The following is a 27056-nucleotide window of genomic DNA, read 5'->3' as shown; positions in this document are numbered from 1 at the left end:
ACCATTTTATATCAAGTCCTGTTCTATGTACCAGAGGCTATAAAATACTCCCTTCCCTGAGAAGCACAGAGAGTAGGAGAGAGAGACTGACCAAAAAAAAAATCAATGATTTCCATGTATTATGAAAAGGGCTATGATAAAGAGATACATGGGGGGAAAAAAAAGAGATACATGGGAATTAGATTACAAGGGAGCAGAGGAGAGACACCTAAGTCATCTTTAGGGGCTGAAGACTGAAAAACACTTCAAAGAGAAGGAAATGTAGTCCTGAAAGAGGAGAAGTTTGTAGAAGGGGAAGGCAATCAGGGAAGAGCCCACTGCAAATGCAAAGGCCCAGAGCCCGAGACAGCTTGGGGGATGGAGGGAATCCAGTTCAGGTGGGAACACAGGATGCATGTGGAGAAGGGGCAGCAGGGGAGGAAGGGTCACTGACTATTTAAAATACAGGAAACCAAAGAGCTGTGAGAACTTATCCCTCCCTGCAAATAATTTACCCTGGGATTTTTGGATGGCTTCCTTCTCCATGCTTCCAATTTCTTCATTAGAGCCCTTTAACTGAATATCCTTTGGTTCTGAATGCCAAAGTCAAAATTAGGTCAATACGTAATAATCACCCTAAGGTTTATGTTTACCAGACTCACGGAAGCTTGGGGATAAAAACGGAAGGCTTCTACTTGAACCTCCTTTCCAAGGTAACATTTCTTCTAAGCATTCCTGGAAGGTGGCCATCCAGACGGAAAGAAGTCTCTCCGGCCCCAGGGAGCTCAGTTTATCTCAGGAAGCAGCCCAGTGCATGACTGTACATCATTAGTTGTAAGAAATTTTTCTTCCTTAAATTGAAATTAAGTATGTCTTCCTGTTGCTTCTATCCATTTCGACCCCTTAAAGTGAAAAAAATAGCCTACTGTGCCTCCTACCTACAAATGGTGCTACATTACATTTATAACAAGTGAATTGAGAAGTGTCCCTCTTGCTCTCTAAAGGTCTTGTTAATTGACAACTGGCTTAGTTTTGATTAATTAGGTGGTCTAATATCATGTGCCACCTTCCTTTTCATGAAGACCTTGAAGGGACATCTGTCCCTGTTAGTAATACTCCATTTCCTCCTTTACTGATTAGTAGTACCTTATGTTTGCACAATACTTCAACCCTTTCCAAACATCTTCACATAAATTATCACAACGCAGTGTCGTAAGAAAGTGCTACGCCACTGTATGTTACCTTCACAAAAATCTCTGCACCTGTTTTACGATGCACTATAAAGGATAGGGCAAGTCCTGTAAAATATGTCTGAGAGAATCCTATGGTTTCTGACACAACAATGGCTAGTAAATGTCAAAGAATTAACACTTTTTAAGAGAAGGAAGAAGAAAAAAGTAGTTATCAGAACAAACTCTGGATGTCTACTCCAATCATGGACAAATGACTGATACTTTCCTTAACTACAGACCATACACATTCCTACCTTAGCAAACCATTTGTTTAATCACAATTACTCATGCAACAAACACAGATGCTAAGTGCCTGGCACAGGGACTGAGGGAGAGAGAGCTTAGATATGGGGTTAAGGAAGGTACCATGTTAACTCTGGATATTAAATGTAAAGCAAAAGTTCAAAGAAATGAGATGGCTTAGTCAAAATCATGACTTAGTGACCTGGGAAATATGGAAGGGAGGACCTGGTAGGGAAGAGGGGAGGGCACTCAGCAGGGGAAATAGAACGTAAACCCCATGATTCCAAGCACGGTCTTTCCCAAAGCAAAGCACAAAGTACCAGCTCTACAGTGGTGCTATGAAGACTGTCAAGGATGGGGGGCCTGGGGACCCTTGCGTTCTGGAGTAAGTCTGGCCCTGCAGGGTTAAGGGGATGTCCGGCTACTAAGACTAAACTGACAGCAGCTTTTCCCCCATCAAGCCAAAGAGAGATGTGCTTGTTCCTCCAGAAAGCATTATAGGAATTTAAACTCCTTGTTGCCTCAGCAAGTTATAGGTCTGGGTAGATGTGCGATTGCAAACGTCAAGGATCCCTGGGGAGCAATTCTATGATGCATGCAGCGTTTCACCCCATTGGAAGCAATGGTTAAACACCTGTAAGATTCACTGCACAGGATAAAATGACGTGCCTACTATGGATCGATACCTTGCTGTCTCCCCGACTCCAGACTGAGGGACACACGTGCCTGTTTAGTTTGCAGCCTGCAAAAGTGCACAGGCACCCCAACCTGAGGAGCCTCTAAGGATTAGGGACTTAACCTGAGGACAGTTGACTTTGGCCCCAGGAACGATACATGGAACTACCAAGTCATAGTAACCGTTCAGTGATTTCTCCATAGAAACAGGAGGGTATTAGGGTTCTCTGACCCTTGGAGAAAACAAACGGCATGCCTGAAACTGTGCCTTTCGTGATGCTAACACACAGGACAGAGGAGAAAGCGTAAAAAAACAAATGACGGACCGACCTTGTTGGCAGGGTGCAGCAACCATCCGCTGTGAGTCTGACTTGAGTTTCATAGCTGTCCAGGGGGCACACGGCCTGCTGAACGGAGGGACACTCCACAGTGCTGCAGTCCACGCTGAAAACTGGGGGGCAAACAGAGGCACCATTCACCGTTACGTTTCCTTGCATTTTCAGTCCCCAAATGAAACTGGCTCTTCAAATTTTTGTAGTCTCCTTGCTTCCTGGAAACCCTGTCTTAGCACTGGCATTTTCATTTCCATCAACGTTAGAGAACTGTAATATGACCCAAATCTTCTGTTCAAGAAAAGAAGGGAACAAGACACTGAAGAGTTAAGATGCAGACACAGAGAAAGACAGAGAGTTAAACCAGTGGTGGTTCTATGGATGGTGACGATCAGCCCAAGGCATTTCTGATGAAACAGTTCAAGAGACGAACAAGGGCAAGGGCTTGCTTGGCTTGAACATTTACCAAGCAGTTAAAAAAAATCTGACCCATGGTTAGAAACTTTGGAAGAGGAAATCTCTGCAGTCCAGACCTATTCACAGACCACATTAGAAATGCAGCCACAAGAACAAAGATGTTAGAAATACCATAGATCCAGAAACAGCTGGGACATGACTACAAAACAAATGTGGCAAAGAAGTTGAGTAAACAGTCAAAGATGACTTAGCACATGCTATAAAGCTAACAGACGGATGGTGGGGAGCTGGCAAGGAGGAAGACTGGGGCTGAGTATTTCATTATAAAATGTCTGGCATTTTGATGCATATATTTATCTAAAAATAACTTTCTGTTTTATGTATGATGATTGTTTTTACATGTAATACTTTAAAGTGACAGATATATCTGCAAATGAGGACGACGACCTCCTCTGGGGGAATGAAGCAGGCAACCACAGTACCATAAGTTTTAACCCTACGGCCCCCATCAAGCATACTTTGAAGGAAGAAAAAAGAAGAAGAGAAAAAGGCAAGGTCCCTCTCTGAAGGCACTTCTGTACCAGTGGATTATCTGGTTCTCTGACTGGAGGGGCAGAAGCCAGGCTGCTGTTAGCCCAGAGTAGCAGGTTTGCAGCGTCCCACTGTCAAGTGGCCAGGGTGGGGCGGGGGGCGGGGGAAGGCTGGCTGCTGCTGCCCTCTGATGCAAAGCAGCGAGGCTGCTGGGACCAAGCCTGTGCATACCTGGTTTGCACTCATAGAGGTCACAGCACTCTCCCGGCTTCCCTGAGGCTTTGGACACAAGTATGTTCAGGTATCCTGGCTGGCAGACTTTCCGCAGGCAGCCCGCGGGGTCGCACACGCAGCGGCTGGGGAGGGGGCAGCACTCCCCGGGGGGCGCGTAACCCTCGATCAGAACGGAGTCTTCAGGACAACGCGGAGAGAACTGGACTTCACAGCGGGCCTTGGAGCAATCTGGCTTCTCTTCTAAATGGGAGAGAAAGAGTTTAGCACAGGCCCAGGGGCAGCATGGGGCACTTTCCCCATAAGTGCAGGCAGCCCTGATGATATACTGACTAACAAAGAGTACAGGAGGGACAGAAATCTGGTGAGAACCCTCCAACACAGCTAAGCCTCCCATGGAAATCTTTCATGTGACCTGCTCATGACACCAGAGCGAGAGGTGGAAGCTGCCTTCTCCATTGGCCCGTCCCCTCCCTTGTGTTGAACAATCCATGTCCAGCACATGGACCAGGTGAAGAAAGGCGGAGGGAAGATGCCTGTGTGACGTAGAGACTCTGAAAACAGGACTCAGTCACTGACCAATGGAAAGATCTTTAAGTTTAAGAGGAGTTTTAAGGGCCATTCTTTGAAAACAGTGTACATTTAAACACCAAAACAGGCCCACAAATACCTAATGGCTGCTTTGGGGACTGAAGACAAGATGCATGAGAATCACCACGGAGGAACTCGACCTCCAAGCTCTGAAATTTGAGGAGATGAACAGATTAAGATGATATGAAAGCCTTAGCAAGATGGATATTGAGGCCAAATTCCCATGTAATTTCCCGAAATGGCATCTGGTGTGTTTCTATCCCTAGCAGAAATCCATCAAATGTACCTCATTCTCCTTTCTACAGTATTATGTCACCAACCTGTTGCTGCACTTCCATTTTACAGATAAGAAAAATAAATCAAGAAAAGCCCTAGCTTCTGGAGCCCCGGTCCACAGCTCAGTTTCTTGGTTTAAGCTTTTAAGAAACTTATAGCCCCATTAGGCCCTTGTGAATTGCATTATTATGAACTGTCATCAAATCTTTAACCGTGGTCATTTTTAAGTCTTTTGTCATTTACAGACAGTTCTGGGTGTACTCTGATGCTTTTGCAAATATGTTCCTATAAAAGGGTTTCATCTTCAAGGAATTCATGGAAAAGACTCTGACAAGTACAGGTTTCTGGTAACTGACTATAGTGCTGAACCGAATGAAGTTACTGTGAAGGATTCCTGGACTGAATGTCAATATTATGACATAGCATGAGTGTGTTTCGTGTTTGGTAAGTGCAATCATTGTTGCTTTCGTTGTGGTCATCCACTTACAGTGTGTTGTGTGTGAAAAAAAAAAAAGAAAAACGTTCTGGAGATGGATGGTGGTGATGGTTGCACAAACAATGTGAATGTACTTAATGCCACTGAACTGTGGCATTAATATGCCTTCACTTAAATATAGTGAAGATGGTTTACATTACGCATATTTTATCACTATTTTTTAAAATAAAGAATAATACCTTTTTAAACTCAAAAAAAAAAAAAGAAAAGAGAAGTCTGAAATAAACCAAAAGCACATCATCATAGCCTCATGACCTTGAGTGGAAAGAGTTCGGAAAACGTTGGGTGAAAATAATGCCATGTCATATTGGGGTACGTTCATAAGCTCTGTCTTTCCTAAAGTAAAATCCACAAAGAAGCACAAAGCAGGGTTAGATGCAAGAGGTCTCCTAGTTCAGCCTTCTAAACTGAAAATTTTAGTCTATTTTGTAGATAAAGAACCTGAGGTCCGAGAATTCAAGCGATGTGTCTAAGGTCAGTGGTAAAATTAAAGCAAGAATCCAAGCTTCCTTACTTCCAGCCCACTTAGCTCTTTATATTACAAAAGTAGGTCTATTTCCAAAATCAAGTGTCCCTCAGGTCACTTCTACCTTGATTGCTGTATCTTTCATTTCACCATCCATCTTCCTTGTGTAACTATTTCTTGTCCAATCAAAAGATAGCACAGGAGAGCCTTCATACTCATAGTTCTAGTAAATTCATTAAAAAATATTTCTCAAGTACCTGCTGTTCCAGCAGCCTGGGATACACCACAAGGAAAACAAACATAGATCCTGGCCCTTATACAGTTTACAATGCACTGGAGGGTGATATAAAATAAACAATAAATATTATAAATAAGCAAACTATATAGTAGCAGAGGGTGATAAGTGCTGGGTGGGGGAATAGAACAGAGCAAGAGGGAATTAGAGTGCATGGAAGAAGTGGGGGGCAGTTACAATTTGGTCGGGGGACTTCCCTGGTGGCACAGTGGTTAAGAATCCACCTGCCAATGCAGGGGACACAGGTTCGAGCCCTGGTCTGGGAAGATCCCACATGCCACAGAGCAACCAAGCCCGTGTGCCACAACTACTGAGCCTGCGTGCCACAATACTGAAGCCCGCGCACCTAGAGCCTGTGCTCTGCAACAAGAGAATCCACTGCAATGAGAAGCCCGCACACTGCAATGAAGAGTAGCCCCTGCTCGCCGCAACTAGAGAAAGCCTGAGCACAGCAATGAAGACCCAATACAGCCAAAGATAAATTAAAAAAAACAAAACAAAACACAATTTGGTCGGAATAGGCATCACTGGGAAGCTGATGTTTGAACAGATTTGAAGGAGTGAAGGGTGGGCCATGGAGATACTTGGGAGAAGAGCATCCCAGCAGAGGGCACAGCTACTGCACTCCTGCGCGTCCCAAGAGGAGCAAGAGGCCAGTGTGGCTGCAGCAGGATATACAGAGGATACATATATCCAATTTTCATATTACAAGCCCAAGCAACTGTCTTCAGAAGAGAACACAATTAAGAGGAATTCCACTCCTGGATCCCCATCAGTGTGGGCAGAACAAATCAAAGAGCTGAGGAGGAGAAAGCAAATCGTGGCTGTATGGGAGATGGAGTGTGTAAAGCACACTGAGTAGATCTCTTATCTGTCAAACACAAACACATGGTCCCATAATTAATAAGAGTGCTATGACTTTAACTGCAAACAGCACTTAATTTCTACTCTTGTTAATGTGCTGTAATTAACTTATTCTGTATCACATTCTATTACATTCTTATTCTAGAAAATATTTGGTATGTATAATCAGATTTTAAAAACATAATCAGATGTTTTCATTAAAACCCAACATATTAGATCTTCCTAGTTATTCTGCTCTTTAAGTTTCTTTTAACAGTCCCAACATTGTCACTGACTGATAACGTATTTTGCAGCTCAAGCCCTGAGAGATTTATTTACTTCTGAAGACCTGCCTTAGTAACACACGTGGCATAAGGTACCACACAAGGTACCACATAAGAGGATTAAACCTTATTATAAATGCTTTTTCAACTTTTCTCAAGATTCATATTGGCTTTCCCTTTAATTTACTAATATAATCAATTAGTATATTTTAAACCAGCCTCGTTTTCTTAGAATAAACCCTCTTTCTAAAGATCCAGCTGGGTGTGACTTCCTAACGTTTTAAGATTTTTAGATTAATAAGCTTGAGTAATATTAGCCCGCAGCTCTCTCTTTTCGTGTGTGTGTGCTGGCCTCATCTGGTCTTAGTTCCAGAGTTATACTAACTTTTTCAATGACCTGTTTATCATTCTACCTCTTTCTCGGCTATAAAGCAGTTCATATACCACAGGAATTATCTATTCTTTGATGTTTTCATATAACTCATGAACCTGTCTGAACTCAGTATATTTTTAAAGGAGGAAAGGACAGATTTCTTTGTTGGTTATTAGATTATTCAGGTGTTCCACCTTTTTTAGAATTATCTATACTAACATATGTTGAAATATATATAACATATTTATATATATTAAGAAATATATACATTAAGAAATACCTCATTTATCTAGAGTTACAAATTCATTTCAGGCTTTATGGAGCAAGCTTTCTTTTTTGTGGTTTATGTGTTCATGGGTTCTCTCAAGTTTCTGAATCTCTTCCTTCTTTGTCTTTCAGATTGTTTACCTGGCTTTTCTCTAGGTTTAAAATTGATGCTTAGTTCACTTTCTCTTCTACTTTCTCAGAAGTGTGAATAACTTTAATTATGATTTTAATACTTTAGCCAAATATTGCTTTGGTTATATTCTAATTTTTGATACATACTACTCTCAATGTAACTCATTTCTAATTCAGTTTTGATCTCTTCTTTAACTAAGGACTTTTTAGGACAGTGCTAATAAATTTCTACATGGCTTTCCTTTTTCCTTTCTTTCTCCTTGACTTTCCTTTTCAGTTTAATTTATAGTTTCACTGCCCTGTTGCCAGAAAATGTAGGCTATACAATTTTCTACTTCTGTTAATTTCTTGAGTTTATCTTTTGTTTTTGTTTTTTTGGCATGTATGTACATGTGGCCTATGGCCAACTTTTTGAATACACAAGTATTTGGAAAGGACATGTATTCTCTGTTTATTGAATCCAAACTTGCAAATCTATTAAATCAAGCTTAATTATGACATTCAGCTCACTTACATCTTACATTTTTTACCTGATTTCCAAGAAGGAGCTATAAAAAAATCTCCCACTATGAACCAGCAACTTCTCCTCATATTTCTAACAGTTTTTACTTTAATTTTTCAAGGATGTGTTGTTAAGTTCATGACTAGCAGGCAGAAGATTCAAGCCTGTTATACTGACTTGGCAAATTGTAAAGTGATGCTTTCAAAGACTTTAGATTTCTAAGATCTAAATCTTTTTTTTTATTTTGTAATCAAGTGTCTTAGCTTTATTCTCCTCTTCATTCTACCCTCTATTCACTTTTCAACAGATTATCTAAAACACTCACCCAGCATCCTTCCCTTCCCCCATCATCAGCCTGTCACTTGAACCCAACTATGGTTACCATAGCATCAGGAATTGTTTTTCTAAAACCTTCTTTCTCAGCCTGTTTCTAAATAATTCTTGCAGTCGATTTCATTTATTCATCTGTGTCTCTACTCCATCTCTCTTCCATGGAGAAAATAAGGAGAAAACTACAGACACACCATATATTTTCTATCATTTAGAAGGCTTTTCTGATATTACCTCTGAATTTTAAATTTTATCCATTTGAAGAGAAGCCTCTCCTTACTCTTTCCCTATGATGTCTATCAAGTCTATATATAGTACTTAACTTAATTAACAACCTCTTCAGTCTGGTTGCCCGGGCAACACTTTGCAACTGGCATCTTAAAAAAAAAAACAAAAAAACAAAAAACAACTGCCCCACATACAGAAAGACTAAAGTGACAGGATCACTTGCAGCAGAGGTAATTAAGGGAAATAAGCTAGTTTCATCATATTATCTCTCTTTAAGAGGTTAGCCTCAAAATATTGACAGGGTCACCCAGTATTAAAGTGACTTTACAATAATAATGGCAAGTCTGTATCAATCCTAGTCACTTTAACCTGCATCTCGGCCAGTTGTAGACTTTTTCCACATCCATATGTCAACAGGAAAAGTAAAATCATGATCTACAAGCAGCAAACGCATTCAAGGGTTTTCTGCTTTAAACACAGATTTAAAGAAAACCAAAGACGAATGAAAAACTACTAAATGGAAAAAGAAAAAAAAAAAGAAAAATTATACTGCCAGATTCTCATTCTAGCTATTTAATTTCTGTAGAGTCTCCCACATCTGACACTGAAGCATTCTTCCTCTTTCAAAACCTCTTAAAATGGCCATTTAAAAATAACAGCAGGGCTTCCCTGGTGGCACAGTGGTTGAGAGTCCGCCTGCCAATGCAGGGGACACGGGTTCGTGGCCCAGTCTGGGAGGATCCCACATGCTGCGGAGCAGCTAGGCCCGTGAGCCATGGCCGCTGAGCCTGCGCGTCTGGAGCCTGTGCTCCACAACGGGAGAGGCCATAACAGTGAGAGGCCCACGTACCACAAAAATAAATAAATAAACAAAATAATAACAGCAGATATGCTGCACACGTATTAATGGAAAAACAGGCCACGTAAAATGGACCAGTAAATTTAGAAAGACAAACACAAAGTCAGTGCTGCTGGGTACTCTGTGCTTTGCTGAAATCTATCCCAATTCTCACGTATACAATATACATGCACACAGGCAACCCATCATCATTCTGAGAAATTCTTGGGAGTTCCAACTATGGAGCTATTTTAAGGGAACCCAAATTTGGATTAGAACTAATATCGCAGAGTTTAGCAGACAGAACATAGAGTTAAGAGGAGAAGAGTCTGGGATCACTGTTTTCCCCATACCTTACTCTCGTAATCTCCCTCCTTTAAAACCTCACTCCTTTAGAAACTGAAGTCCTGCAGTAGCTATGGCATCAGCCTAGGGTATCACAGTGGCCACCAGGTGGTCCTGGGAGACACACCTCATGGTACCAGCTGAGATGCAATCTATGAATCCTTCCTTCACCCCTTCATTCAGCACATATCTACTGAATGAGTTCCATGTGCCAAGGATTCTAGGCATAGGGCTTGGAGCAGGGAATAAAACAAAGTCCTTGCTTGCCTTCCTGGATTTACCATTCTAGAGGAGTTACATAATAAACAAAGAACTACACAGCATAATGCCAGACGGTGACAAATTCTTTGAAGCAGAATTGACAATACGACTGTAATGCATTGGCCAGGTGGTCTCTTGAGGACATGGCACCTGCACAGAGACCTGAATGAAAGAAGGGGGAAGGCAGGCAAACTGCAGGGCAAGGGTGTCCCAGATGCAGGAAACAGCAAGAATAAAGTCTCCGAGGCAAGAACAAACCTCCTCGCCACATAGAAAATATTTGTCTCATGACTGTTAAGAAGAAATCTGAATTAGTATAATTCACAGGTAAAAAATACCAGTAAAGACTTATAAGAAAAACATTTTGCTGGATGGTGTTTCTTATTAAGGATTCAATTCTCATGATCATGTTAGAGCAGTGAAAGAATATCTACCAACTAGGTACCTTCTCCGTGAGGTGCCATGCCTCACCTCGTGCTCACACCCCTTCCCACTCCTGTGTGAAAGAGATGAAATCGGCATTGCTACTTGGCAGATGAGGAGACAGGAACAGAGAGACTAAGAAACTTGGCCAAGGTCACAAAGTAAGTGGCAGAGCCTCCAAAGCACGAACTTCACACTAGTCCACAATGCCAAGAGCAAAAGTAACTTCAGCTTTCCTGGTATTTGTATGTTGAGTCAATGGCTACATTTTTGCTCAAGTATAGAATGCAAAAGTCATTTGCAGGGACTTCCCTGGTGGCATAGAGGTGAAAAATCGGCTTGCCAATACAGGGGACACGGGTTCGAGCCCTGGCCCGGGAAGGTCCCACATGCTGCGGAGCAACTAAGCCTGTGTACCACAACTACTGAGCCTGCGCTCTAGAGCCCATGAGCCACAACTGCTGAGCCCGTGTGCTGTGACTACTGAAGCCCACGCGCCTAGAGCCCGTGCTCTGCAAGAAGTGACGGCACCGCAATGAGAAGCCTGCACGCTGCAACAAAGAGTAGCCCCCACTCTCCACAACTAGAGAAAGCCTGCGCACAGCAACGAAGACCCAACGCAGACAAAAACAAATTTTTTAAAAAGTCATTTGCAAAGATAAAGAGGTTCAGGGTCTTCGGCTGTGTCCTCATCACTTTCTGGTTGGCCATCCTCCCCATCTCATTTGCTTCTTGGCCATACAAACATAAAGGAGAAGCTCTCTTATACCCAGCACTATTTGGTTCTGAAGACTTCTACTACAAGTGCAAGACACATGTCATCCCTGCATTTTTAAATTTAGAGGCTGACTCCTTTAAAGTTACACTGTGAATTCTTTTCATTCACATTCCATGATTTTATCATAACCTTTTTTGGCAAGCTTCGTGGTGAAGACTTGTTCCACACAACCATAACCCCGAGGGGAAAAAATTAGGCTTGTTGATACAGTCCCAGAAATATTTCATATTTCAGCTCGTTCGGAAACACCAGCTGTACTTTCCCAGCACTTTCTTTTACTCTGAATTTAGGATTTAACAGTGATGGCATCTACATAGAGCCTTTCCCTGGTGGTTTGTTAAACATGTCACATTAAATTGTTTTCAAACACCTAATAAAGTTAGTTTGTACCAGAGTGGGATATAAATTAGCCCAATATAAAGAAAAATAATTAAATTATCTGTAAGACCACAACACGCGATCCTTGAACTCAGTGGTTCTCAACCCTGGCTGTGCGTTAGGATCACTTACAAAGCTTTTAAGAATGCCACTGTCTGGATTCCACCTCCAATCAATTATAGCAGACTTTCTGGGGCAGGAGCCTGGGAATTAATATCTGTTTCTAGCTCCCTAGGTGATCCTATTGTGTGACTGGGGTTGAGGACCACTGTGTTACTCCTTCAAGCAAAATGGGAATCTTTACAATGAAGTTCTCTACTGACAACAGAGCTTCACCAGGGGCACGTTCAAACATCCAGGCAAACGGCAGCTGGCCAAATGCCAAAGCAGCACTAAGCCCTCCAGATCTCTGCCTGCCTCCAAGTGGTCCAAGCTGTATGCTGAGCCCATGGTACCTCCAGGAATCTCACTGACCACACATCTTTTCTAGGCAGGATGTTACTGAATTGGGTTGAAACGGTGCTTTCCATTAGAGCTTTGCTGGACCGGCCGCATCAGCAGCAGTATCCGCCGGGAGCCTGCTGGAGCTGCAGAAGCGCAGACCCTGGGAGCCTGCTGGAGCTGCAGAAGCGCAGACCCCGTGCCAAGCCTACTGACTCAGAATCTGCATTTTAGCGAGATTCCCAGATGAGACAAACTGCTCTAGGTTGGTGGTTCTCAAACAGCAGTCCATGGACCAGCACATCAGCCATTTCCTGGGAACTTGCTAGAGAGGCAACTCTAAGGCCCACATCAGACCTGCAGAATCAGAAACTCTGAGGGTGGGGCCCAGGAGTCTGTGCTTGAACAAATCCTCCGGGAGATTTTTCATGCATACTATCGTGTGAGAACCACAATGCTAGAATTTTGATTCTCAACCCTGGCGGCACATTAGAATCCCTGAGGAACTTTGAAAGTTCAAAAGCTCAGAATACATCCCAGACCAATTAAATCAGAATTACTAGAAGTGGGACCCCAGCATCAGTATCTTAAAGTCTCCCTGATGACTCCAATGTACCGTAAGGGTTTATTCACTGTTCTAGCCACCCGTCACCCCCGCAGTCCCCTATACTCCCAGGGGATCGGAAGCCGCTTTAAATCTTAGGACATCTGAATCAACAAGTTCTCTGGAATCTTCCTGGGAGAAATGAGAAAAGCTGAAAGGGGTGTCCAGCATCTGCCTCTGGTGGTAGGTGCTGGGGTAGAGGGAGTAGGGAGTGGGAGAGAGATTAGCTCCCAAACGAGACCTGTGTGCATCCTCCAGGATTTAAAATCCTGACTTATGAAAGTTTATTAGAATTTTGAGTCCAGAGACATTTTATCTCATCATCTGTTAATTCACACCAGGAACATGTATTCAGTTTACTCCCAGAAGGATTTGCCATTCAAATAACTATATTCATGTCTTCATACACGGTAACAAGTTTTCAATATGTAACAATGAATTTATTTTTTTTAATCTGGCAATAAAGTAAGGCCTAAGGATAGTTTGGATAAATGTAAAAGACCTGAAGATTGGTTTCAAAAAGATTAATTTTACCTAATAAACTATAGCCTTCTCTGAAAACCTCGTGTCCCCTCCTTGCCATAAACACAAGCCCACAAAAATGAGTGAAGGGACTTCTCTGGTGGCACAGCGGTTAAGAATCCGCCTGCCAATGGAGGGGATGTGGGCTCGAGCCCTGTGAGCTTCACCAGGGGCACGTTCAAACATCCAGGCAAACGGCAGCTGGCCAAATGCCAAAGCAGCACTAAGCCCTCCAGATCTCTGCCTGCCTCCAAGTGGTCCAAGCTGTATGCTGAGCCCATGGTACCTCCAGGAATCTCACTGACCACACATCTTTTCTAGGCAGGATGTTACTGAATTGGGTTGAAACGGTGCTTTCCATTAGAGCTTTGCTGGACCGGCCGCATCAGCAGCAGTATCCGCCGGGAGCCTGCTGGAGCTGCAGAAGCGCAGACCCTGGGAGCCTGCTGGAGCTGCAGAAGCGCAGACCCCGTGCCAAGCCTACTGACTCAGAATCTGCATTTTAGCGAGATTCCCAGATGAGACAAACTGCTCTAGGTTGGTGGTTCTCAAACAGCAGTCCATGGACCAGCACATCAGCCATTTCCTGGGAACTTGCTAGAGAGGCAACTCTAAGGCCCACATCAGACCTGCAGAATCAGAAACTCTGAGGGTGGGGCCCAGGAGTCTGTGCTTGAACAAATCCTCCGGGAGATTTTTCATGCATACTATCGTGTGAGAACCACAATGCTAGAATTTTGATTCTCAACCCTGGCGGCACATTAGAATCCCTGAGGAACTTTGAAAGTTCAAAAGCTCAGAATACATCCCAGACCAATTAAATCAGAATTACTAGAAGTGGGACCCCAGCATCAGTATCTTAAAGTCTCCCTGATGACTCCAATGTACCGTAAGGGTTTATTCACTGTTCTAGCCACCCGTCACCCCCGCAGTCCCCTATACTCCCAGGGGATCGGAAGCCGCTTTAAATCTTAGGACATCTGAATCAACAAGTTCTCTGGAATCTTCCTGGGAGAAATGAGAAAAGCTGAAAGGGGTGTCCAGCATCTGCCTCTGGTGGTAGGTGCTGGGGTAGAGGGAGTAGGGAGTGGGAGAGAGATTAGCTCCCAAACGAGACCTGTGTGCATCCTCCAGGATTTAAAATCCTGACTTATGAAAGTTTATTAGAATTTTGAGTCCAGAGACATTTTATCTCATCATCTGTTAATTCACACCAGGAACATGTATTCAGTTTACTCCCAGAAGGATTTGCCATTCAAATAACTATATTCATGTCTTCATACACGGTAACAAGTTTTCAATATGTAACAATGAATTTATTTTTTTTAATCTGGCAATAAAGTAAGGCCTAAGGATAGTTTGGATAAATGTAAAAGACCTGAAGATTGGTTTCAAAAAGATTAATTTTACCTAATAAACTATAGCCTTCTCTGAAAACCTCGTGTCCCCTCCTTGCCATAAACACAAGCCCACAAAAATGAGTGAAGGGACTTCTCTGGTGGCACAGCGGTTAAGAATCCGCCTGCCAATGGAGGGGATGTGGGCTCGAGCCCTGGTCCGGGAGGATCCCACATGCCGCAGAGCAACTAAGCCCGTGTGCCACAACTACTGAGCCTGTGCTCCAGAGCCCGCGAGCCACAACTACTGAGCCTGAGTGCCACAACTACTGAAGCCTGCGTGCCTAGAGCCTGTGCTCTGCAACAAGAGAAGCCACTGCAATAAGAAGCCAGCGCACTGCAACGAAGAGTAGCCCCTGCTCGCCGCAACTAGAGAAAGCCGGCACGCAGCTATGAAAACCCAACTCAGCCAAAAAAAAAAAAAAGAATGAAAATTATTAAAGAATGGGACAAATGACTGATGATGAAGACTTAAATGAACTAAAGTTTGTATGGTCAGTTCAGCAACATCTTAAGAGGAATCTTCATAACAGCTTGAAAATGTCATAGAGGCATAAACATTAGAAATGAAGAATGCCCCAGGGTAGCGTTTAAACGGAAGGCAACATCCATTATAGAACACAAACAAAGCTTCTATTGTGCTGAATGATTCTGTGTCTTTGGGTGGGTCACCTTCCATACTTCAAGTTTTCCTCCACAGTGGAAAGGATACTGCTACTAACTTGGTTGTTACTTTCTTTAATCATGACATGGATATAAGAAAATGTACTAAAATGTCAGAGGTGAAAGAGGTGAAATGAAGGGTCTGGTGTTCCTCATCTGTAAAATGAGGGGCTGGTCCCTGTGGGTGTCTTACGAATATACTCCAGCCAGAAGTCCTGTGAGCCCTTCCTGTGCAGTCAGCTTCCAGGGCCTCTTGGCTTCTGCTCAGCTAAGGAAGACCAACAAATGATTGTTACATTAAAGGAGGGGCCAGTCTTTTTCTTTTAGAACTCCAGTATTTGTTACCACTGTAGAGTTTTAGCAATACGGTAGGAAATGTGATCTTATATGATTAAAAAAAAAAAAAAGAACAGTAAACCAAGGGTTCTGTCAGTAATACTGTCAATAACTTTGAGTCCCAGAGGTGGCATATGGATCTCAAGTCTCCAGAAGGACCCCCCAAAAAATTATGTGCTGACCTAACGTCTTCAAAGTTTCCTCAAAGTGACTATACTTATGCAGTTAAAATGATCAACAATAAAAGGCAGATGAATAAAGGACGGGTAGAGTCTGCAGAACACGGCTGCTGCTCTGTCTTTGCTGACAGTAGCAGTGCAAATAAGGAACAGCAGGCTCTCTTACTGTTCAACTAACTGGTAGTTCTCATGAGGGTCTGCACATTATGGGGGGGAAAAAAAAACGTGTGGCTAAAATTACAGAAAGAGAGTTGTGAAAAAATATTTTGGTCATTTATTTTTTTCTTTCCCTTCCTCCCTTTCTTATTTCTGTCTTGCTAAAGATAAACTACTTGTTTGTAACACTTACTTGTCATTTAACAGTGGTTGCTTTTTATCTCTCTTACATGGGGGTCAGTAGAGCTACTGGTTTACCACAAAGATTTGAGAGCCAGAAAGAACTATGCTCAAATCTTGGCTCTTCTACAGCTAGCTGTGTGATCTCAGGCAAGTTTTTTGACCTCTCTGGGTCATAAAATTGCCTCAGGGTTGTTTTAAGTGTCAAGTGAGATAATAAATATTGCAAGTAGCCCCGTGCCTGGTACATCTAAGTGCCCAAGTGATGGTAGTTCTTATCATCACCATCATTAATTATTAGAAAAAGTCTGAGCTTTGAGTCAGACCTCAGAATACTCAGTATACCATTGTGTTAAACAGGGCATAAAAATACTTATTCTACAAATCTGTTTGGAGACTAAAAGAATATACACATTCTTTCATATATAAAATATTATATAAATGTAAAAGAATATTTCAAGTATTTTTTATGTATATATGTATGTATGTGTATAAACATACACACACACACAGGACACTCATAGGCCCTCTTGTTAGTTCACTTTCCTTCTCAGTTTGTTTTAAACCTAATGCCCAACATGGTAACTGGGCATAATGAACACAGATGTGATCATTAAATGTTTGCTATTATTGACAAAGGTAAAGATGACTATGAGGGGCTTCCCTGGTGGTGCAGTGGTTAAGAATCCGCCTGCCAATGCAGGGGACAGGGGTTCGAGCCCTGGTCCGGGAAGATCCCACATGCTGTGGAGCAGCTGAGCCAGTGTGCCACAGCTACTGAGCCTGAGCTCTAGAGCCCACGAGCCACAACTACTGAGCCCACGAGCCACAACTGCTGAAGCCCACGCACCTAGAGCCCGTGCTCCGCAACAAGAGAAGCCACCACAATGAGAAGCCCGCGCACTGCAATGAAGAGTAGCCCCCGCCCTCCACAACTAGAGAAAGCCCGCACACAGCAACGAGGAACCAACGCAGCCAAAAATAAATACATAAAATAAATTAATTAAAAATAAGATAACTATGAAACACACACAAATATGCCCTATATCACATACATATCTTAACATGCCCAGCACACATCATCACCCTACTATGCTAAAAGTTGTGCTCAAGTGCTGTTTCTCTGTCAGCTTCCATTTACTTTAATTCCTTTTTTTAAAATGCTGCTTTTTGAGAGACCAATCCTCCCTCTGGAGAGAAGGAAGGAAGCTACCTTATTCAGGTAGTTTTCCCTGGAGAGTCTTCCCAGCTATTTCTGCATTCAGGATGTGTGATGGGCCTGCCTACAAAGCTACCAGATTGACGGGATGGCATATATGGTAATGACTGCCTCGCCCAAACAAAGGCCTCCTGACATTTACCCCTGTACCATGAAGGAAAGCCCTCCCGGGTAAGAAATTGCCTCTTCCTTGCAGACCACCTTTGATGGCCAGCACCTCTCTGCACAGCCTCACTCCCTCCCCATGACTTTCTCTGAAGGCTTCTCCACCTTTCTGACCGTTCCTTCGGCTCCAGCACCAACTTTCTAATCAGATATGCGCCAGGCCGAGCCCCTGAGAGGGCCCCACGTTTCTATGCTGTCTTTGTATCCTTTGTGTACCCATGGCGTAAACCCTCATCCACTGCAACCGCTGAGAGGGCACCGGGAGACTACAAATATGTGAGCTGCAGCTGAGCAAAGGGACGTGTTTACTTTCCATCCTGAACTACAACTTGACCTGCAGCAAAAACAAAAATACTGCAATGTGTATTTTTTCCCAGAAATGATAATTATAGTCCTCCAAACATTTTTCCAACTTCAACTACCAAAATGGAAAAGGCATTTCAAAAAATAATTTATTAAATAGGCCCTTATATTCTTGGTAGCCCTTACATGGAAATTCTACTTTTTTTTCTTCATAGCCATTAAAGGGCTTAGGTCTTGGCTCAAAACCTCTTCCAGGCTAAGGTGGAGTTCAGCCTGCCGGGCTGAGAGGTAAGTGACTGAAGAGCCTTCCCTATTCATTGCAGTCAGCATGGGTTTATAGCACCTTTTTCCACTTCAAAAATACTGGCGATTTAAGAAGCACAGTTTGTATATAGGGTGATACAAAGGCACTTGTGCACATCTGGCTAATGATACTCCTGAACCACAAGCAGGAGGCCAGATGGGCTCCTGGTACCAAACTCAGGATGTACAGTATTGAGACCCCTTACAGGAGCATCACATGAATCCCAGCTTAGTTTTACTCCTCTCTCTTAAGAGAATGCTTCCTCACCTCATTCCCAACCTGGTCCTTTTCCTCTAGCCACGCTTTTTTTGGACCCAGTAACTCTCATTGGGATACAGCCATTGTAACTACCGCTCTCAGCTTTTCAACACCCTTTAGACCCCCGATTCTCACTTGAACATGCTAGAGGACTTTTTTTTTTCTTTTGCGGTACGCGGGCCTCTCACTGCTGCGGCCTCTCCCGTTGCAGAGCACAGGCTCTGGACTCGCAGGCTCAGCGGCCATGGCTCACGGGCTCAGCCGCTCCGCGGCATGTGGGATCTTCCCTGACCGGGGCACGAACCCGAGTCCCCTGCATCGGCAGGTGCACTCTCAACCACTGCGTCACCAGGGAAGCCCTGCTAGAGGGCTTTTGAAAGCACAGACTGTGAACCTCATCTCCAGAGCTGCTGATTTAGTTCAGATGGGTTGGGGCCTAAGGTTGTATATTTCTAACAAATTCACAGTTTACTGATGCTGCTCTCTGGGTACCGCTGCTTTAGATCACATCTGTTTGGAAATTTTAGTCTCCCGTAAGCTCAGCCGCCCTTTCTCCTGCCCCTAGGCCAAGCTATTTCTCTACCTTTGTCTCTGGCTGTCTCTATATAGACATGTGGTAGAGCTGGCTTTAGGTACAAGAGGATAGTGACATACACTAGATGGACTTGATGGATCTGAACAACAGAGGTCCTAGCCAATCTCACCCTCTTCCATATTAAATAGCAACCCGCATGGAGCTACCATCTCAGGCTTGAGGCAGAATTCAGACAGCCGCTCGTGGAGAGAGCAGACACACTGCTCAGGCCTATATGTTGGATGGGAAGAGAGGGTAGGGCTGCTGCCAAAGTGAACACCGTGCTTAGTGCTGCGGCTGCTCCCACCTTTCAGGGACACAGCTTATTTCCAAATATTTTCAAATACAACACAGAACACAATGATTCCATTAATAAGACTCAGCAGAACGAATTAAAGGGGACACAGCAGTTTATGATGCAGCAACTCTCACAAATTCACACTCCAGTAATTGGGAATTTGTGGCAATTAGGAATAAGAGTGCCATGAAATTTAAGTTTACGTGTATTATGGGGCCCGGGCTCCACAAAGTTGCTCAGGACCTAAGTTCCTTTTATTTTTTGGCTCTTCAAAACCTGCTGTGTTAGCCCTTGTCCAAAGAGTCTTCCCACCAGTGGGAAGAGAAGAAAGTGGAAGGGAGTCACAACCCTAAAGGGCATAATGTGAGAAGCTATATTATTGCTTCTGCTCCCTTTATGTGGCCAGGACTTAGTCACACGCCACACCTACCTGCAAGGGAGTCTGGAAATGTAGTCTTTATTCTGGGTGGCCATATCTCTAGTTAAAATTGTATAACTGTGGGAGAACAGGGGAATGGACACATGGACATGAGGACAATGAGAAACCTCAACAGTAAGTTTCCAATGAAAGTAAACTGTATAAACAAGGGAAGTGTCTTGCCCCTTGAAGAATGAAAGTAAAAAAAAAGCATTCTGAAAAAATCACTTGAGAAACACTCAAGTAAGCAATACATGAGCTTCTAACCAAAGATCCACATCTAGGTGTTAAAAGTACCAGGAACGTTCTTATTCACTCAGCAAATCCACAAATATTTAATAATCAACTACCATGTATAACACACTGCAGTAAGTTGTATATTTTAATAAGAGCAAGGATATATATATAAATAGAAACCCCTTAGCTATCAGTGAGCCTAGATTTTCCATACATATAAACTTTAAGCAGAAAGCCTGGGCTTCTTTTGCAATGTTCTATAACTCAGAATTTTCAACAAATCAATCTAATCCTTTCTACAACTAAGGTATGAAAAAAAAGATGGATTGGAGATTTGAAGGTTTAATTGACGGAGGAATCAATTGTAGTGGGACTGCTGGGTTGTATGGCAGTCCTATTTTTAGTTTTTTAAGGAACCTCCATACTGTTCTCCATAGTGGCTGTATCAATTTACATTCCATGGGAATGGTTTTATCCACAGGACTTACTTGCCAAAGGAGAAGAAAAGTTTTCTTCATCAGAAATTCTTAGAGATAAGTAGAGAAAACAGCGGCCTGGAGAAGCCAAGTGACTTGCCCACGTCACTCGACCTGGAAGGGCCAGAAGCCAGGTCTACTGGGGAATCCCACACTGGCTCCACCAAGACACACAATCATCATCCTAGCTTCCTCATCCTTCAGTCTGCAGTCTGATATTCATCTCTTCCATAACACTTAAGACTGTTTAGATTCTAGATTAAAAATCTGATCACAGGGACTTCCCTGGTGGCGCATTGGTTAAGAATCTGCCTGCCAATGCAGGGGACATAGGTTTGAGCCCTGGTCTGGGAAGATCCCACATGCCACAGAGCAACTAAGCCCATGTGCCACAACTACCGAGCCTGCGCTCTAGAGCCCGTGAGCCACTGCTACTGAGTTCGCGTGTCTCAGCTACTGAAGCCCGTGCGCCTGGAGCCCGTGCTCCGCGACAAGAGAAGCCACCGCAATGAGAAGACTGCGCACTGCAACGAAGAGTGGCCCCTGCTCACCGCAACCAGAGAAAGCCCACATGCAGCAACGAAGACCCAACGCAGCCAAAAATAAATAATTAATTAATTTTAAAAAGTCTGATCACAAAACTTTATCATGAACTCAGCTAAATATACAAATCAAACCAAACCAAAAGTAACCTTTATAAGTGGAATGGCTAAGAAAGGTCAGAAGAGCAACCTCCGGTCACAGGGTGGCTGGGGTGCTGTCCACCACCCAGGTGCTGACAGGCTACACACCCACACAGGCAGAGCCTCGCCCTCTGAGACACAGAGAACAAATATGCTGGGAATGGGAGGGATGGCAGGCCTGCCAAGATGGACTACAAGGACAATCTGCATGCACACCAAAGGCCTTGGGACTGGGCCCTGGACGGAGTTGGCTCCCATGAGGAACACCCTAGTGCCTCTATACCATAGGGACTTCTCTGTAACAATCTAATCCCTAGGAAACTTAGAACTCTGGTAATTTCCCCCAGCTCATTCAGAAGATGAGGCCCAGCCAGAAAAAAAGTGGAAACTCTAAGACCAGAAGAGCTGGTGATATGAGACAGGGTGTCTCAGCATTAGAGATGGCAGAAACGAAAGCCTCACGTGGAAGCTAGAGATCACTTCCAGGGCCTTGGCCTGGTGTAGCCTCCACCTCTGGAAGCTCTTCCGTCTGTAAAATCCCTTTAGGCTGCCATGGCTTCCTCACATTTTCAACAGTGCTTCTCTGCTCTTGTTCTGCTCCCTGGTTTTGTGATCGACCGGACTTATCTGGACATCTGCTCCTGGTGAAATCCTACTGATGCATACCCCACGACACTGAGACTCGGTCTCATGCTTCTGCCTGCCCAGTCTTGTCACAGCACCGTGGATCCCTTGTCGAGCAACAAGGCCAGAGCCAGCTTCTCTATTCCCTCCCCTTTTCTCCTCTTCTTTTCCTTACTAATTTCCTGTTTAGAAGTCACAGCTATCCTTATCCCTAGGAAAGCCACTTTTTAAAATTCAGGGTTTATGTCAATACTATCCTTTGTCCATGCTATAACTGAGAGTTTAAAAACTTGCCTTGGAAGGAGACTAGATATGAACAAGGAGGGGAGGTAATCCCACAAATTTACTGTAGGGATACTGGGAGCTTGTGGGCTTGCGGTACGTGAATTTCTATTCTAAGTATTTTTCAGCAACAGAGTAAGATGCTACCTTTCTCCCTGACTTGATGCCCAATCTTGGACCTCCAGGATCTAGGGAGACTATTGCCCCAATTTCCAGGTCTACTTGGAGATGCACTGTTTTATTGCCCTCCCTATTCAAGATGATTTCCTCCTAGGAGGCTAGAAGAATCTGATCAGCCCGATATTCTTTTAAAAAACACAGCCAGTGTTTGATACAAGTGGCTACTAATATATGCTAGGAGTTTTACCTGATCTTAAAGGCTTCAACAACAAGAGATTTAAGAACATCGCAGTTGACCTGCAAGATTAACGGTGTAATTTAAAAAGGCTGTTTAGTCACCATATCATTACTGGGCCTCCTATAAAAAACAGATGGAAATATAGTAGACTCAGAATTTCCACAAGAGAGTTCCCAAGGTCCTTGCAAACACTCTAATTGGTGCATGATGCCACAGATCACAGGTGCCCCAGAAAGTGCAATCTTACACACTGGCCAGTATACTCACTGAGGTATTTCTAGAAATTGTTCGTTTTTGAACCATGTATTTTAGAGATTCAATCTACTGCCAAACACAGCACACCAGCTTTTTAATTTGTCCCAGATTTCTGTTTTCTGGTTAAAAAAAAAAAAAAAAAAAAAGCTGTCACTCTAGGACCTCTTTACTCCCCTTCAGTCTTTATCACCAGCCCTAGAAGCTGCTTTCCTTCATAAGGAAAAAAATTTTGACCAGTTCATGACTTGCTACATATGTGATAATGAGCTAAAAACAACTGGGCAGTTGGCTTGTCACCAGCTAAGTGATCTGCTCCTGCAGAGGTATTTCAAGCACACCTGATTCAAATTACAAATTATTACATGTCACGGATCTTCTGGGTCATTGTTTCATGAATAATTGAATTCATGAATGTTAAATCAATGAATCGCAAGGGTCTGTTGTGTTGATTTCTCTGTAATAAATCTTGCGTAAGTCATGGCTGTTCCTATTTAGCAATAACCTTGTACCTAGCTCTCCCCCACCCCAATGCCCACTTAAGAACGCATTCAGAAGGCTTCTCCTCATCTGAGCCTCTAATGAGAATGTTGGGGACAACAGAGTTTGTCCCAGTAAGCCTCCTTTTGAGTCAGAGAAGAATTTCTCACTTAGCAATTTCAAGGGCACCGTGAGGTCTAATTTCCATCCTTAATTATGTCAATAGGAAGCAAATATTCCTAAATTAAGAAAATTACTTTTTTTATACTGGAAAATAACTTAGACTAACTTACAATCACAACTTAAACATAAGCAACCTAAGTTTAAGCTGCCAGAAATACATAAAGTTGACTTAGTTCAAGTGAGTTTTAAGTAATGAATAGAACAGCCACCTTTAACAGTATTTCTGGTGAAATTAACAGAAAACCTCTGCCCAAACTAATTCTGAATGAACGTATCTTATGGTTGAGGTCTTATTATCCTCTGTATGTTTAATGCCCTAGTTGCCACTTTTAAAGCTGAGAACCACACCATTTTTACGTTAGCCAGAATGCCAAAGTGGTATTCATTCTTTCACTTACAAAAGTTTCTGCAGCAAGTATGCGACCCACAGTTACGTGTGATACACGGTTCCTCACCTCCACAAACTCACTATGGGGTTTGGGAGAAAGAACGGAGCACCAGCAAGCACAGACCGGGCTGTGGCCACAGACGGGCCTGTCACTGACTGCTTGTGTGATCCTGTGTAATTCTTTGCATCTCTATGGGCTTTCTGTTTCCTCCTCTATCAACGGGAAGATCAGCAGATGATCCCCAAGGTTTTTTCCACTCTAAGAAGCAGAGAACAATACAGGAGAAGTTAAACAACAACACAAAACAGTAATCAGAGGTGACCCAAGGGAGTATGTTATTAAGTGTCAAAGGAGTGCTAGAGACAAGGAGGACTCTGACTTTAGAGACAGGAGACAGTACTGCTCCTGGCAGCTGTCGAGAAAGCTCTCTGGAGGAAGTGTCATTTTTATCAAGGCCTTGAGATATGGGCAGGATCGAATGCAGGTGTAGCAGGGAGGCTGGGCACAGGGCCTACTGCTAGCCCAGGATGTGGTCAAAGGAGAGTGATGTGTGATATAGCAGCCAGCCACACTCCCATCCATTGCACTTCCCAGAGACACAGCTACAGCCCCACTGCTGAAGAGCACCCCATGCCCTTACCTGCCCCTGTGCTTTCACCTGGGGTAGCCATCCCCTCCAGTGCTCTTTCCCCATACTCACCGCTAGCCAGAAGCCACTATCTACCCATCCAACATTTACTGAGCACTCATTACATCCTGGGTATTTTGCTAAGGATTCGGAGTTACAAAGTGAAAATACATGGTCCCTGTTCTCACAGATAAACCTGGTTGTTTTCAAACAAGTCATCTCCTCTGTGAAATATCCCTTCACCTCTGTTTCCCCCACAAGTCTGATTCCTTCCTCTATTTTTACAGACTTTGTACATATATCAGGTTTACAAAGTGTTCACATTGTATCATTAATTACCTATATTTATACCCTGGCATTCTACGATCAACTGTGATTTCAATGAGGGCTGGACTTGATTCTTGTACTTCTTTGTTTTCCTACTAAGCAAAATAATGCCTAGACCACAGCAGTTAGCCAATTAACTCTTATATGTCTCACTAATATCCTCTACCACTCCTAGTATCTCTACTTCTTCCCGTCTGTCTACTTGCCTACCTACCTACCTATTGAGTTCTACTACTTACTACTACTGTATGACCCTGGGTAACCTCTCTTAGCCTTAGTTTCCTCATCTGTAAAATAAGGATAGTAAGTTTCTACCTCAATGGTTTGTTGAGAGGTTTAAGTAACACATGTCAAGAGCTTACACTAATACCTGGCACATAAGTAAGCACCCTCTTGTTAGCTCTGATTATCATTAGCTGCTGATCTTAAAATAGTTACAAAAGGTTCTGGGATCTTTTTAGAAGTCATGGAACCAAACCAACAACGGAAAGTCAAAGCATCAAATGATACAAGGGCAAAGGACTCAAATAATTTAGCACAACAGTCAGTAGCACCAACGCAAAGCACAAGCCTCTGATCTTAGCTATACAATAGCAAAGGTCTGGACTCTTTAATAACTGTGTAATTATTACTATTATCTTCCTTTCAAAATGTCTGCATACAATGAACTGCATATCCCTAGCATGCTGTATCTCAGCCACATTGATTTTGTTAACAAAGGAACACTGTAAAATTGATACAGTGCTTAAGCAGTTGAGCAGAGGCCGTGTCTCAAGTTGTAATTAACTTTATGGACTTTTCAAAGGTCTCCAGATCTACGCTGATAATTATTTTAAAGCATTAAAAACATGTTCTATCAAAAGCCTCAAATGGATGGGGCTTCCCTGGTGGCGCAGTGGTTGAGAGTCCGCCTGCCGACGCAGGGGACACGGGTTCGTGTCCCGGTCCGGGAAGATCCCACATGTCGCGGAGCGGCTGGGCCCGTGAGCCATGGCCGCTGAGCCTGCGCGTCCGGAGCAACGGGAGAGGCCACAACAGTGAGAGGCCCGCGTACCGCAAAAAGAAAAAAAAAAAAGCCTCAAATGGTTGTGCAATTCAGTGAGTCCTGGCTGCCTGTGGCTTAGGGCCCAGTATGACGCTAGCTGCCTCAAGAAATACAATGAAATTCTCAAAATCAGTTCTGAAAATAAAGGACCTGAATTTATTTGTAATTTTTAAAAGGCTAAAGAGCGTTGAACTGAATTCTAAAGTACTCAAGAATCTCTGATGTAGACAATTCAGAGATTCCATGGTGAGAGCTGTAAAATACTCTAGCATGGAAGTAATTCCTTTCTCACCCAGCACTCTAAATATTGTTTCTGTTATATATACTATTTATATTCTTGAAAGCCCATTTGAAAGAAAAAAGGCTTTAGACTGGATAATGTATTGCGGTATTTCTGTAACTAGTCCTTGGGTCTGACGTATTTAAGGCAGCTGAGAAAATATGACAAGGAGAGACAATGGACAAGAATCAAGAGAACAAACTTTAGCCCCAGACCCATCACTGACTCAGCAATAACAGGACAGATAGATCCTGGTGGGAACAACCATTTCCAAGGGATTAAATGGAGCATTCAGGGAGTTGCAATGAGAACATTACAAAAATAAAACTGGCATCATTACATCTGAGGGGAGGAGGTAGGGAGGGGCAGCAGATAATTTAAGTCAAAAAAGCAGCTGACATATACCACAGTATTTCAAATTTTTTAACCACAGGTATCACATCATAGTCCCTGACAAACCACACCTTTAGTATCATAATAACAGCCTCAGGAGCAGAACTTGCCCCTTTCCAGATGGGGAAGTTACTACTTAAATTAAGGGTGAATTGAAGGAGGGATAAGTAGGGAAATAACTTGTATAGAATAAACCCTGGCAGTTACTGAGAGCAAAGCTTCTCAGAAACAATGTTTTGGATATTCAGAACTCCAAATGATGCAACCGTTCAATTACACAGGGGAAAGAAAAAAGGTTTGCCTTACTGCATTCTATTTGCTCTGTTTGCTGGAACCTCTATTAACTGGTTTAAGTATATTCCCACATATACAGTAATATACTAACTAATGTTCTTTCTGAATTAAAAGAAATTAATTATATTTAATGTATAAGGTATGACAGCAAAAAAAGGGAACAAAGTCCCCAAGAAACAAAATAATAGAACTTAACACATTCAAATCATGTTATTCTACGAAGTCACCTTTATGAAGTTATATAGTTATTCCAATTCTACCATTTCTCAACACCTTTCTGTAATGTTCCTTTTGACATTGTCTTTAAAGGCACTTCATAAGATTTACAACAAAATCTGCCTTGGTGCCTCATAGTTCTACCT

General features: G+C 43.0%; 1 protein-coding gene across 3 annotated transcripts in view; it reads right to left on the bottom strand.

The window, feature by feature from the left end:
• The window catches only part of CRIM1 (cysteine rich transmembrane BMP regulator 1), a 210317-nt gene that overhangs the window by 109399 nt on the left and 73862 nt on the right, over positions 1-27056 (bottom strand). For 2 of the 3 annotated variants that reach the window (XM_024753592.1, XM_024753593.1), the window contains exons 3-4: positions 3641-3883; positions 2460-2580 (exon numbers count right to left, since the gene is read on the bottom strand). In XM_024753592.1, coding sequence (XP_024609360.1) covers positions 2460-2580; positions 3641-3883 — 364 coding nt within the window. The remainder of the gene's footprint in view (positions 1-2459; positions 2581-3640; positions 3884-27056) is intronic. The other variant, XM_024753594.1, reaches the window with a different exon arrangement.

Source organism: Neophocaena asiaeorientalis, unplaced genomic scaffold (assembly GCF_003031525.2).
Source record: "Neophocaena asiaeorientalis asiaeorientalis breed wild unplaced genomic scaffold, Neophocaena_asiaeorientalis_V1.1 scaffold171, whole genome shotgun sequence".
In the NCBI taxonomy this organism is placed as follows: Eukaryota; Metazoa; Chordata; class Mammalia; order Artiodactyla; family Phocoenidae; genus Neophocaena; species Neophocaena asiaeorientalis.
Note: the sequence above shows the minus strand (reverse complement) of the source record. Positions and strands in the feature narration are given on the sequence as shown.